We start from the raw sequence: 15,573 nt of genomic DNA, 5'->3' as shown, positions 1-15,573 counted from the left end.
TGTTGTTCCTGACCAGAAGCCTGCACTGACATCAGCTAGAGGCTGTTTCTTCAATGTAAGCCAAAACCTGTTCCTGATGCTCCGGCTTTAAAAGCGGTTTACCTACTACCAGAACAGGGAACCTTAAAGGCCTTCTTGTGCCAGACGATGACGCAGGCTCAACACCTCCTGCCTTAGCTGCTATTGTGCTTTTCCATAACCACCAAATGCACCACCACCACCATCAATACCAGCTGTGCCCCCCCGCTCACGTACGCGGCCTCTCCCACCATACTTCCTCATGTTTGGGAAAATGAACGAAAAATACCAGCAGAGATATGGTACTGTATGGGAAGCGGACAGCTCTATACGATGTATTGAAAAATGGAAATGTCCGTATATGTATTTACAGAGTCTCACACACACACGCTGACTCTGTATAGATGTGACCGTAAAGCGAACAGCAGATATACGATACTGTTAGAGAAGCGGACAGCTCTATACGGTGTATGGAAAAATGGAAATGTCCGTCTATGTATTTACAGACTCACACACACGTGCTATCTCTGTATAGATTGGACCGTGATCAAACAGCAGATATAGGATACTGTTTGACAAGCGGACCGCTCTATATGGTTTATGTATGGAAAATTTTAATTCTCCATCTATTTTTTAATGGAGTCAAACACAGATAGCATGTATTTGTCCGAGATACCAGCCGGTACACGGTAGTGTGTGAGGAGTGTACAGCTCTATACGGTGTATGTATGGAAAAATGGAAATGTCCGTCTATGTATTTACGGACTCACACACACACGTGCTGTCTCTGTATAGATTGGACCGTGATCAAACAGCAGATATAGGATACTGTTTGACAAGCAGACAGCTCTATACGGTGTATGCATGGAAAATTTTAATTCTCCATCTATTTTTTAACGGAGTCACACACGCTGTCTCTGTATAGATTTGACCATAATCAAACAGCAGATATAGGATACTGTTTGACAAGTGGACAGTTCTATACAGTGTATGTATGGAGAGAGAGAGAGAGATAGAGGGAATTTTCCGCCGCCAGAACGGAATTTGGGGTTATATTTCTGGCAAGGAAATGCTTCCGTGCATGCTCAGTGTAAAAAAGCGGATCCGTTGCCGGATTCCATCAATTAACGGTTGGCAACGGATCCGCCGCCCATAGGCGACCATTATAACGAATGGTGGATAGCGGCGGATCAGTTGCTATCCGCTATTTTGACGCACACAAAAAACGTTTCATTGTCCATCCACTCAAGTCAGCGGAAGCCAAAATTATAGCAGATCTATCAAAAAACGGATCCAACGGATGACCATCAGTCAAAATCTGCCGCTAATGCAAGTCAATGGGAAAAAAATTGGCGGATCCGTTTTTTTGGCAAAACGGCGGATTTTGACTGATGGCAACAAACGGAAATGTGAAACAGGCCTAACGCTGGTTTCACACTTGTGTTTTTTAGTGCAGCACATCATGCGCACCCATGCGCATGCGTCCTGCGCCCCTATCTTTGACATGGGGGCACATGGTATAGCGTTTGCACACGTTCATATGCATTTTCGTGCTCATGCGTTTTTTTGTAGTGTGCACCTAGGCGCGCCGGACGCAACCTGTTGCATTTTTGGTCCGTCCGACGTGTCTCAAAAAACGCATGTGCATGCTTTTCCATTGCGCACGAAGCGCAGCGCTAAAAAACACTAGTGTGAAAGTAGCCTAAGAGATTACACATTACAGAAGAGATAAAGGACCCAGATGATCATAAGAGATTACAATTCTTAGGAAAGATATAGATAAAAAGATAAAAAGAGAGGACCCTGCTGACCATAAAAGCTTAGACTCTAAAGGAAAGAGAGCGGATCTGGCTGACCATAAGCGTTTACACAACAATAAAGGAGAAAGAGAGAGAAAGGACCCTGCTGACAATAAGAGCTTACAACTCCTGGGAATAGAGAGAGGACCCTGCAGACGATAGGAGCTTACACTCTATAGGAAAGAGGACCATGCTAACTATAATAGCTTACAAACTACAAAAGAGTTAGAAAAAGGACCTTAATGATCAAAACAGATCACACCAAAGAAGAGAGAGAAAACACCACTGATGATAAGAGTTTATATTGGACCCAGATGATCATAAGAGATTACTCTCATAGAAGAGATATAGATTGCGAGAAAAAGAGAGAGGATCCTGCTATCCAAAAGAGCTTAGACTCTAAAGGAAAGAGAGAGGATCCTGCAGACCATAGAGCTTACACCATGCTAAAGGAGAAAGAGAGAGAAAATAGGCACTAACACTATAGATGAGAGAGCGGACCCTGATGACAATAAGAGCTTACAACTCCAGGAAAAAGAGAGTGGACCCTGCAGACCATAGGAGCTTACTCTATAGGAAAGAGGACCATAATAACAATAATAGCTTACAAACTACAGAAGAGATAGAAAAAGGACCCTAATGATCATAACAAATCACACTCCATAGGAGAGAGAGACACAGTGAGCAAGAAAGAGGAAGAGAGAAACTTGTTGACTATAAGAGATTACACACACACTATAGGTATGGTCTCCACTAATGACAAAGGGATCTGGTTCCTACATACTGCATTTGATTCATAGACTGAAAATATTGTATGTTTAGGAAGCTCTAGAAAAAAGGCGAGACCTCCTGAGCTGCAGTTAAGAAATCTCTCTGGCCCTTATGTTTCGGAAAGGTTGAGGCTGAGACTTGGAGAGGTGATTGGATGGAGTGCAGGGAGGGCCAAGATCCCTGAAAGAGAATGTGACTTTGAAAATTTATGAAGGCACTCTTCTCATACCACTAAACTACCAATCTTCCTGATACCAACCATCAAAGGTTGGCAAACATGATCAAAAGATTGAGATGAGCAGCATACTCTACCTTTGGAATGTGATATCCTCTGAAGGTTGTGTCCTTGCTGACAGCATGTGGAACGCCAGCAGGGGCAATATCAGCAAATCTCTGGATCTCGTGGATTACGGCTTCAGTATACGGCATGTTACTCTTGTCTTCTATGGATGGACAGCGATCTTTTCCTATTACATTGTCAATTTCTTTGTGGATCTTCTCTGAAGTTAACAAATATGGAAGAATGAAAATATTTTTCAATCTAGAATTCAATCTAGAATTATATTCAAATTGTATCTATTTTGCAATTACAACCAAATAACAGCTGCAGATAGTTTGAAATGTTAAGGGTATGTGCCCACAATCCGGAATAGCAGCGGTTTGGACACCGCTCAACTGCACTTCGTCCAAACGGCTGCGTTCAAGGTGACAAGCACAGTGGATGGGATTTATAGAAACCTGATGCCCACTGTGCTTCTATTTGACGCTGCAGCATGTCAATTATCTGAAGCAAAGATGGTAGTCTCCGCTGTGTAGTCTGACCCACAGCAATTCATTATATGTGGTGAATCTGCATGGTTCAATGAATGCATACGGATTTACCTGTTTGATTAGAACGCAACGTTTTGGATGCAGCTAAAATATGCTGCTTCCAAAACGTTGCTATATCCTGATTGTGGGCACATAGCCTAAAAGGGCTATGCTCAATATGTGTCTTCAGGAGCACACACCTTCCCAGCCTTTTCAGTTCTTTGTTGCTGGGAATCCAGCACTCCTTCTTGACTGACATTTCTAGTTTAGTAGCTTTGTCCTTCTGCTGAGCTGAATGTGCTATTGTAAAACATTCAGAACAAAAAGGATAACACCAAATAATATAAAAATAATTTTGTACCTTTATTGTGACAATTTGCATAAAAGTTAGCTGTGAATAGGAGAACTGCTCTTTAACCAGCCAATGATGAATTTGAAAGACTGATAACAGTAAATCTGGATCTGGAGCTGAGTGGAAGGTGGTCAATCTCCGTAGAAACAAAATGTAAACAATGTAACACAAAAGCTCTCATATCACAACTATAGCAGATAGAAAAAGTAATTTACAATCTTCATGCTGTCTAATGAATATAACCCCGAATAGAAACATAATGCATATATGCACACTGCCATAATTAAATGGTAATGCATGTAAATTTAAGTGTAAAGCATTGTGGAATATGATGGCACTACTTAAGTAAGTAAAACAAATACATTACAATCTGAGACATTCATAAAATATCAAACGAACCAACAGAATATACCATACTGGGTATGTATATTGTTATGACACAGCACTTAATCTTAATTATCCAGACGTAAATACAATAATCCAGGAGGCATAAACTGTTATCTTTATGTTGACTCTTCTTGTAGGTTGAATCGATGAATAGTTAGGGTACCGTTACACTAAGCGATGCACCAGTGATCCCGACAATGATATGGATCGCTGGTGCATCGCTAAGTGGTCGCTAGTGAGCTGCCACACAGGCAGATCTCACCAGCAACATAGCAGCGGTCGGGGGTCGCTACATACCTGTCAGACGCGGCGATCCTGACATCCTCCCCCCCGCGTCCACGCGTCGCTTCTCGGCGCCACAGGAAGCCCAGCAGGAAGTGCCCAACGAGAAATGGTCCAGGACCTTCTCGCACGATCAGCGATAACCAGGGGGGGAACCGGTCACAGGTAAGTATCAGACATAGCGATATCACTAGCGATATCGCTGCTGCGTCACAAAACCAGTGACGTTTCAGCGATATTGCTAGCTATCTCGCTGTGTGTAACGGGGGCTTTATTTACCTCTTATTTCAACTCCTACAGTTTATTGTACTGTTATCTTTGCAAAAGATGGATGCAAGGTCACTGAACTATGATGTTTGCTAATATGTAGATTGAATATTATACCAGGCCATGCAGTTTGTTGACTTGCAATCATTGAAGGGTAAACTATAAATAATCAAACAATGCGGGTTAATCTTATCATCCCTTCCCCTTGACATGTGGATGATGGCTTGAAGTATGCCAATTGTGAACTTTGAAAGGTGATGTGAGTTCATTCTCTGGTCCACCAGTTTTGAGTTCTCCTTCCAGACTGCCTCTGGTGGTAACAGGAGGTAGTGAGGCTGATTTAATCAGTAGAGATCTGCCACCTGATAATGAGGATGACGATTGGACCTCAGGAATCTCAGACTGGATTTAAGACAGCTGACGCCCTATTCTGGTGCTGGTGATTCCTTCTGGCTTGTCAGGTCTTAGTTTTCAGCTCTGTTCCAGTCATCTAAAGCTAAGTTTTTCTGCTAATGTTCACACTTGATTTTGTTGGTCTAGTCAGTTTTTTGTGTGGTCAGCCAGCCCCGGCTGGGGCTGCGCTGAATTTCCACTCTTATTTATCTGTATTTGCCAATTTGCTTTTTGTCCCTTACTAGATTGGCCTCTTTTTTCTCTGTCTCAGAATATTTCAGAGTGCTGATATAGTGGGAGAAGTCTAGTGACTTCAGGGTTAATTTTGCTATCAGAAGAGTTGGACATTATTTTTATAGGGTTTTTTTGTAGATTGCAGACAGTGTCTTTCCATTCTTTTCTAGTTAGTTTGGGCCCCATTGTTTGCTCAGCCTATTTTCCTGCCTGTGTTTGTGCTTTCATCTTGTTTCACCGTCAATACATGTGTGGGGGCTGTCTTTCCTTTGGGGTCTGCACTGGGGCAGTTAGTTTTCCCCTTTTCATGCTTCAGGCTTATTTAGTCCTCCGGCTGTGACGAAGCGTCTAGGAACATCGTAGGTACGCTCCACGGCTGCTGCTAGTTGTGTGGTTAGGATCAGGGATTTGCAATCTGCATAGTTACCAACCTCTCTGGTTTTCTGTGACTTAGCTTGTTTTGCTTTTTTCTCCTTGGTGACCCATTCATAACAGAATCACCAGCCATACCGCAGATTCTAGGGTACTCAAAAGCAGGAAAAAGTTGTTAAAAAAAGAAAAAAATTGTCAGAATTTTTTTACATTTTTTCCTCTTTTTTTTCTGGGGCCGTAGGAGGATTTTTTTTTTCCTAATGGAGATTAAGCAATTGTCTGATCGTGTGGAGCAACTTGCTGCTGAAGTGCAGGGAATTTCCACCTACTTCATTCAGTCACATGCTGCTGAACCTAAGATCCCTACTCCTGATGTGTTTTCTGGGGATCAGTCTAAATTTCTGAATTTTAAGAATAATTGTAAATTATTTCTTGCCTTGAAGCCCAACTCATCGGGGAGCTCTGTGCAGCAGGTTAAAATAGTCATCTCCTTGCTGCGCGGTGATCACCAGGATTGGGCTTTTTCTCTGACACCTGAAAATCCTATTCTGACTAATGCGGATGCATTTTTTCAAGCCTTGGGGTTGTTGTATGATGAACCTAATGCTGTTAATCAAGCTGAGAGAACCCTGTTGGCATTAAACCAGGGTCAGGATTCTGCAGAGTTATACTGCCAAAAATTCCGAAAGTGGGCGGTCCTTACTACATGGAATGATAGTGCATTGGTAGCTCTCTTTCGGAAGGGTTTATCAGAGACAGTAAAAGATGTTATGGTGGGATTTCCTGTTCCCTCTGGTCTTGCTGATTCTATGTCATTAGCCATTCAAGTTGATAGGCGTTTACGTGAACGTAAAACTACACGGGAGGCGCTGCCACCTTTTGAACAAACGACTGAACCTATGCAATGTGATGGGGTTTTGTCTAGGGTGCAACGTCAGGAGTTTAGAAGGCGTAATAAGCTGTGTTTTTTCTGTGGAGACGTCTCTCATACTATTTCTGTCTGCCCTAAACGAGAGAAACGTTTTGCACACACATTTGCTGTGGGCAGTGTACAACCTAAGTTTCTTTTGGCAGTTTCTCTGATCTGCTCCTTATCCACGTTTTCCACGAAGGCTTTTGTGGATTCAGGATCAGTGTTGAATCTGATGGATTTGGACTTTGCTAAACGTTGTGGTTTTTCCATGACGCCTCTGCGGACGCCTATTCCTTTGGCGGAGAATAAACCTCAGTTTTTGACCCATGTGACAATGCGAGTTGCCCCAGACCACCAAGAAAATTGTAAATTTTTGGTGCTGCATAATTTACATGATACTATTGTTCTGGGTTTTCCTTGGTTGCAAACTCATAAACCAGTTTTGGATTGGAAATCTGGGTCTGTGGTGAGTTGGGGTTGTCAGTGTGTTCTTAGGGACGCTCCTGTTTTTTCCGCCTCTCCTCAGTCTCATGATATTCCTGAATATCTAGCCGATTTTTCTGATGTATTTAGTGAGAGCATGTCTGCGTCTTTGCCTCCTCATAGGAGTTTTGACTGTGCAATTGAGTTCATGCCTGGGTGTAAATTTCACAAGGGTCGGCTTTTCAACTTATCAGTACCCAAACATGATGCTATGCAATCCTATATTAAGGAGTCATTGGAGAAGGGTCATATTAGACCATCCTCGTCACCTTTAGGTGCTGTTTTTTTTGTGGCAAAGAAAGATGGTTCATTAAGACCGTGTATTGATTATCATTCCCTTAACAAGATGACGGTTAAATATCAGTACCCGTTACCTCTGATGTCTGAATTATTCTCCAGAGTTAAGAGTGCCTGCTGGTTTACTAAGCTTGACCTCAGAGGGGTGTATAATCTTAATTTTTAACAACCAATGGCGCTGTGTAGGGGTATAGCAGCTGCAAATTAGCAGACTACGCCACCTATTCGTCTGAATATTAAAACCATTAAAAATACAACAGGAATTTGCGCTAATAATTCCCGCATAAAAACCACTCTCTATAGGGAAAGCAAAGATGGATGCCAAAGAATATTAATATGCTTCTATGCAAAACGATAATAATGACCCCCTTACTCACGTGGGGGGGTGTGCTATAAATATGTGTCTCACTGTAAAAAGTGAGTAACAGTTTATAAAATACAACCAGTCTCACTGCCCAATAAACATGAATGAGTCTGTCACTAGGAAGAAAAAATCATACTGACCGTCCAGATTACTGTTCATGTCATGGGCAATGGTAACAGTCTTGAATTCAGAACATAGCAACTCCTCTCCTGATGGACTTTGATGAATTCCAGTAGTGGTGTAATACTCAGTCCAAAAAAAAAATTAGCAGGCTAGTAGTGGGTAGACTCCAAAAGAGGGGGGTCACCTCTGCTATAATCGCGGGCGATGCTCCGGCCGGTAGCAATCGCCCAATTCCCCCGATATTGCACTGCCCGTTATCAGTGGGACATGCAGCGGGAGACGCGGTGAATGCCGGCAAGGTACAGGACCTTGCGTGACGTCACAGTCACGTGTTGAGTCACGTGACCGGCTTAGAATGACTGACAGGATCAACAACCAATCCTACGCGTTTCGGAGGCTTACTGCTTCCTTCCTCAGGGATGATTCCTGTCATGGAGGTGACACCTATATACCCAGCCCGTATAGTGTATTAGTCCTATTTGTTGAAGGCAAAAAGTTCAATCTCGCTATTCAAGCCATTTGGTCTGAGAGTGTTCATTTTAAATATCCACTCACTTTCTACTTTTGACATTTGCTCAATGAAGTTACCTTTTCTCCAGCATTTCTTAACTATTTTAATACCGGTTACCGTAATTCCCTTAATAGAACCTCCATGATGTGTAACAAAGTGATTAGAAAGAGGATGACCTGTAAATTTATTAGTAATATTGCGAAGATGTTCAGCAATTCGTACCCGCATTGGACGAATAGTTCTTCCAATGTATAGTTTACCACATGGACAGATTACCCCATAAATAACCCCTTTTGTATTACAATCAATAAAATCAATTATATTGTTCTCAATACCTTTATTAATAATCATTTTTTGTTTCTTAGTGTTTAATTTTTTACATGGTCCACATTTCTTACATGGGAAAAAACCACTAAGAAAGACTCGTTCACCATTAATTTTTCTATTTGAAACTCTTGGGATTGAAGGTGCTATCAAGTTCCCAAGATTATTTGCCTTCCGAAAAACAAATCTAGGATACGTGGGCAGTAATTCCCCAATAATTTTGTCATTTTGTAAGATATTCCAATGTCTACTAACAATATTCCTAATGATCCTGACATTGGAATTATATTGTAAAATAATCGGAATTTCATTCTTGACAAAAGAATCATTAGGAATACGTTCTTTTATAGGGTCCAGTAGTTGGTCTCTTGGTATTTTTCTAACCATTTCTGTAGTTTTTTCCAATGTTTTTACATCATATCCCTTATATTTAAACTTAATGTTCATGGACTCTGCTTCTTTTTCAAAATCCTGTTGTTTAGAGCAATTTCTATGCGCTCTAATGAGCTGACTCTTAGGGACATTTAGAAGCCATTTCGGGAGGTGACAGCTATCTAGAGAAATAAAATTTTTTGAATCCGTGGGTTTGTGATATACTTGAGTCTGAATGGTATTCTCCTCAATAAAAATCCTCAAATCTAAAAAATTTAGCTCTTTGTGACTAATATTTGCAGTAAAGTTTAAAAAATAACAATTTTTATTTAGATCACTTAAAAATTTGTTTAATAAAACATCACCCCCTGACCAAATGAAAAAAATGTCGTCAATAAAGCGACGCCATAGTACCAAATTTGGCCGTAATTCCCCATCCATATAAATGGTCTCAAGTTCCCATTTTCCCACATAGAGGTTGGCATAGCTCGGGGCAAATCTTGTGCCCATAGCTGTGCCCCATTTCTGGGAGTAGTAGTTCACCCCAAATTTAAAATAATTGTGCGTTAGAATGAATTCAATACAATCCAAAATAAATTCTCTCTGTTCCTTAGGTATCGCACTCAACACGTGACTGTGACGTCACGCAAGGTCCTGTACGTTGCCGGCATTCACCGTGTCTCCCGCTGCATGTCCCACTGATAACGGGCAGTGCAATATCGGGGGAATTGGGCGATTGCTACCGGCCGGAGCATCGCCCGCGATTATAGCAGAGGTGACCCCCCTCTTTTGGAGTCTACCCACTACTAGCCTGCTAATTTTTTTTTTGGACTGAGTATTACACCACTACTGGAATTCATCAAAGTCCATCAGGAGAGGAGTTGCTATGTTCTGAATTCAAGACTGTTACCATTGCCCATGACATGAACAGTAATCTGGACGGTCAGTATGATTTTTTCTTCCTAGTGACAGACTCATTCATGTTTATTGGGCAGTGAGACTGGTTGTATTTTATAAACTGTTACTCACTTTTTACAGTGAGACACATATTTATAGCACACCCCCCCACGTGAGTAAGGGGGTCATTATTATCGTTTTGCATAGAAGCATATTAATATTCTTTGGCATCCATCTTTGCTTTCCCTATAGAGAGTGGTTTTTATGCGGGTATTATTAGCGCAAATTCCTGTTGTATTTTTAATGGGTGTATAATCTTATTCGCATCAAGCACGGGGATGAATGGAAGACGGCGTTTAATACTCCGGAGGGTCATTTTGAGTACCTGGTGATGCCTTTTGGGCTCACTAATGCCCCTTCTGTCTTCCAGTCCTTTATGAATGATGTTTTCTGTGACTTTGTGGATAAGTTTTTGATTATCTATCTGGATGATATTTTGATCGTTTCTAGTGATTTTGATTCTCATGTGGAACACGTCCGGATTGTGTTCCGGATTTTGAGGGAGAATTCCCTGTTTGTTAAGGGATCGAAATGCCTCTTTGGTGTACAGAGGATTTCATTCTTGGGATTTATCTTATCTCCATCAACTATTGAAATGGACCCGGCCAAGGTACAGGCCATTTATGATTGGGTTCAGCGTACTTCTTTGAAGGCCCTCCAGAAGTTTTTGGGTTTTGCTAATTTCTATCGTAAATTTATAGGTAATTTTTCTGGTATTGTCAAACCACTGACTGATATGACCAAGAAGGGCGCTGATGTGCTGAATTGGTCTCCTGAGGCTGTCTCAGCATTTCAGGAGCTTAAGCAGAGATTTACTTCAACTCCAGTTTTACGGCAACCTGATGTCTCACTTCCATTTCAGGTGGAGGTAGATGCTTCTGAGATTGGTGCAGGAGCCGTTTTGTCCCAAAAAGACCCTGTGACTTCTAAGATGAATCCCTGTGCCTTCTTTTCTCGAAAGTTCTCCCCATCTGAACGCAACTATGATGTGGGGAATCGGGAATTGTTGGCCATGAAATGGGCATTTGAGGAGTGGAGACATTGGTTGGAGGGAGCCAGACATCAAGTTGTGGTCCTCACCGATCACAAGAATTTGATTTATCTGGAGTCGGCCAAATGCTTGAATCCTAGACAGGCTAGATGGGCCTTGTTTTTCATGCGTTTTAATTTTGTGGTCTCTTTTCTTCCGGGCACTAAGAATGTTAAGGCAGACGCCCTTTCTAGGAGTTTCTTTGCCGATTCTCTTAATGTGACCGAGCCTACTACCATCCTAGGTGAGGGGATAGTTCTTTCTGCCATTTCGCCCGATTTGAGACGCGCCCTGGAGGAATTTCAGGAGGATAAACCTGATCGTTGCCCTATGGGAAAATTGTATGTTCCTGACCAGTGGAGAAAGAGAGTGATGTCTGAAATTCATTGCTCCGCATTGGCTGGTCATCCAGGTATTTTTGGTACCAGAGATTTGGTGAGTCGGTCTTTTTGGTGGCCCACCTTATCTCGTGACGTCAGGAATTTTGTACAGACGTGTGGGACTTGTTCACGGTCTAAACCCTGTTCTCATTCTATTGGGTTGCTGATGCCCTTGCCGGTGCCCAAGAGGCCATGGACCCATATCTCAATGGATTTTATTTCTGATCTTCCTGTCTCTCAGAGAATGACTGTTATCTGGGTGATTTGTGGTAGATTTTCGAAGATGGTCCATCTTGTACCACTCCCAAAGTTGCCATATTCCGCTGACTTGGTGCCCTTGTTTTTACAACAGGTGGTTCGGTTACATGGGATTCCTGAGAACATTGTGTCCGACAGAGGAGTCCAGTTTGTTTCCAGATTCTGGAAAGCCTTTTGTTCCAATCTGGGAATTCAGTTATCCTTCTCCTCCGCGTTTCATCCCCAGACCGATGGACAGACTGAGAGAACAAACCAGACCTTGGAGTCTTATTTGAGATGTTTTATATCTGCTGATCAGGATTACTGGGTCTCATTTTTGCTCTTGGCCGAATTCGCACTGAACAATAGAGTTAGTTCTGCCCCTTTGATGTCACCCTTTTTCTGTAATTTTGGGTTTCATCCTCGATTCTCTTCAGGGCAAGTGGAATCTTCGTCCTGCCCAGGTGTGGACACTGTGGTTAAGAGAATGCAGCAGATATGGGACAAAGTGGTGGATAAATTGTCACTCTCTCAGGAAAAGGCCCAGCGATTTTCCAACCAGCATAGGACCATTGGTCCCTGGTTTAAAGCGGGTGATATGGTTTGGTTGTCATCTAAGAGTATTCCTATGAAGGTTGCATCTCCTAAATTTAAGCCAAGATTTATTGGACCTTATAAGATTTTGGAGATTCTTAATCCTGTTTCATTTCGATTGGCTCTTCCAGTTACGTTCAAGATCCATAACGTATTTCACAAATCTCTGTTGAAGAGGTTTGTTGAGCCAGTGGTTCCTATGGTAGCACCTCCTGACCCTGTGTTGGTTGAAGGCAATGTGGAATATGAGGTAGAGAAAATATTGGATTCTCGTTTGGTTAGACGGAGACTCCAGTATTTGCTCAAATGGAAGGGTTATTGTCAGGAGGATAATTCTTGGGTCTCTGCCTCTGTTATTCATGCCAATAGATTGGTTCGTGCTTTTCACTGGGCCCATCCTGATCGGCCTGGTGGCATGGATGAGGGTTCGGTGACCCCTCCTCAAGGGGGGGTACTGTTGTGAGTTCATTGTCTGGTCCACCAGTTTTGAGTTCTCCTTCCAGACTCCCTCTGGTGGTAACAGGAGGTAGTGAGGCTGATTTAATGAGTAGAGATCTGGCACCTGATAATGAGGATGACGATTGGACCTCAGGAATCTCAGACTGGATTTAAGACAGCCGACGCCCTATTCTGGTGCTGGTGATTCCTTCTGGCTTATCAGGTCTTGGTTTTCAGCTCTGTTCCAGTCATCTAAAGCTAAGTTTTTCTGCTAATGTTCACACTTGATTTTGTTGGTCTATTCAGTTTTTTGTGTGGTCAGCCAGCCCCGGCTGGGGCTGCGCTGAATTTCCACTCTTATTTATCTGTATTTGCCAATTTGCTTTTTGTCCCTTACTAGATTGGCTTCTTTTTTCTCTGTCTCAGAATATTTCAGAGTGCTGATATAGTGGGAGAAGTCTAGTGACTTCAGGGTTAATTTTGCTATCAGAAAAGTTGGATGTTATTTTTGTAGGGTTTTTTGCAGATTGCAGACAGTGTCTTTCCTTTCCTTCCTAGTTAGTTTGGGCCCCATCGTTTGCTCAGCCTATTTTCCTGCTTGTGTTTGTGCTTTCATCTTGTTTCACCGTCAGTACATGTGTGGGGGCTGTCTTTCCTTTGGGGTCTGCTCTGGGGAAGTTAGTTTTCTGTTATGAATGAGTCACCGAGGAGGAAGAAACAAAAAGCAAGCTAATCCCAGAAAACCAGAGAGGTTGGTAACTAGCGGATTGCAGACCCCTGATCCTATCCACAACAACTAGCAGTAGCCGTGGAGCGTGCCTACGGTGGTTCTAGACGCCTCGTCACGGCCGGAGAACTAAATAAGCCTAAAGAAAGAAAGGGAAAATCTAAACTGCCCCAGAGCAGACCCCAAAGCAATAGACAGCCCCCAACATGTATTGTCGGTGAAACAAGATGAATACACAGACACAGATAGAAAGATAGGCTGAGCAAATGATGGGGCCCTCACTAACTAGAAAGGACAGGAAAGAAAAGCTGCTGTCTGCAATCACGCAAAAAAACCTGCCCAAAAAAATGTCCAACACGTCTGATAGAAAAAGGCCCTGAAGTCAAATCACTATATCAGCACTCAGGTATATTCTGAAGACAGAGCAAAAGAGATCAACTGATCAGAGACAAAATGGGGATTCAGCCCAGTCCCAGCCAGGGCTGGCTGAGCACAAAAACTAAGTAAACCAGACAAAAACTCATATGAACAATAGCAGAGAAAACTTAGCTTTAGGAAGGCAGGAACCAAACTGGAAACCAGAAGCCACAGTCAGGAAAATCACCAGCAAGAAACTAGGGAGTCGGCTGTCTTAAATCCAATCAGAAAGTCCTGATGTCCAATCGCAGTCCTCTTCCTCAGGTGGCCGGTCTCTGCCATTTAGATCAGCTTCATTACCTCCCTTCACCAACAGAGGGAGTCCAGATAGAGAACTCACTACTCCTCTGTCAGCACAGCCAGCTCCATAACCCTCACCAGAAGCCAGAGGCAAACCCGAAAATGAGCTCACAACAGTACCCACCCCTTGAGTAGGGGTCACCGAACCCTCATCCACACCACCGGGCCGATCAGGATGGGCCCGATGAAAAGCACGAACCAATCTATCGGCATGAATATCAGAGGCAGAGACCCAAGAATTGTCCTCCTGGCCATAACCCTTCCACTTGACCAAATACTGGAGTCTCCGTCTAGCCAGACGAGAATCCAGTATTTTCTCTACCTCATATTCCACATTACCTTCGACCAATACAGGGTCAGGAGGTGCAGCCATAGGAACTACTGGCTCAACATATCTCTTCAACGGTGACTTATGAAACACATTATGGATCTTAAACGTAACAGGAAGAGCCAATCGAAAAGAAACCGGATTAAGAATCTCCAAAATCTTATAAGGTCCAGTAAATCTTGGTTTGAACTTTGGAGAAGCCACCTTCATAGAGATATTCTTTGATGACAACCAAACCATATCACCAACTTTAAACCGGGGACCAATGGTCCTATGCCGGTTAGAAAACCGCTGGGCCTTTTCCTGGGAGACACCTCATCCACTACTTGGTCCCAAATCTGCTGCATTCTCTCTAACACAGTGTCAACACCTGGGCAGGCTAAAGATTCCACTTGCCCTGAAGAAAATCAAGGATGAAACCCAAAGTTACAGAAAAAGGGCGACATCAAGGTGGCAGAAATAGCTCTATTATTTAAAGCGAATTCAGCCAAGGGCAAAAATGAAACCCAATCATCCTGATCAGCAGATATAAAACATTTCAAATAGGACTCCAAAGTTTGGTTTGTTCTCTCCGTCTGCCCATTGGTCTGAGGGTGAAACGCAGAGGAGAAGGACAATGAATTCTCAGCTTGCAACAAAAGGCTTTCCAGAATCTGGAAACAAACTGAACTCCTCTGTCCGATACAATGTTCTCAGGAATCCCATGCAACCGAACCACCTGTTGTAAAAACAAGGGTACCAACTCTGAGGAAGATGGCAACTTTGGGAGTGGTACAAGATGGACCATCTTAGAGAATCTATCACAAATCACCCAGATAACAGTCATTCTCTGAGAGACAGGAAGATCAGAAATAAAATCCATTGAAATATGGGTCCATGGCCTCTTAGGCACCGGCAGGGGCATCAACAACCCACTAGAGCGAGAACAGGGTTTAGACCAGGAACAAGTCCCACAGGACTGCACAAAATTCCTGACATCACGAGAAAAGGCAGGCCACCAAAAAGACCGACTCACCAAATCTCTGGTACCAAAAATACCTGGATGACCAGCCAATGCGGAGCAATGAACTTCAGACATCACTCTCTTCCTCCA

General features: G+C 42.8%; 1 protein-coding gene across 5 annotated transcripts in view; it reads right to left on the bottom strand.

The window, feature by feature from the left end:
• LOC141052015 (cytochrome P450 2C8-like) overlaps window positions 1–15,573 on the bottom strand; it is a 92,010-nt gene that overhangs the window by 16,528 nt on the left and 59,909 nt on the right. For all 5 annotated transcript variants that reach the window (XM_073549186.1, XM_073549185.1, XM_073549187.1 and 2 more), the window contains exon 7: window positions 2,901–3,088. In XM_073549186.1, coding sequence (XP_073405287.1) covers window positions 2,901–3,088 — 188 coding nt within the window. The remainder of the gene's footprint in view (window positions 1–2,900; window positions 3,089–15,573) is intronic.

The sequence above is a fragment of the Dendrobates tinctorius genome, unplaced genomic scaffold (assembly GCF_039654945.1).
Source record: "Dendrobates tinctorius isolate UK_male_01 unplaced genomic scaffold, ASM3965494v1 ptg000158l, whole genome shotgun sequence".
Classification (NCBI taxonomy): domain Eukaryota; kingdom Metazoa; phylum Chordata; class Amphibia; order Anura; family Dendrobatidae; genus Dendrobates; species Dendrobates tinctorius.
The sequence above is the reverse complement of the archived record's forward strand: the minus strand, read 5'-3'. Positions and strand labels throughout refer to the sequence as shown.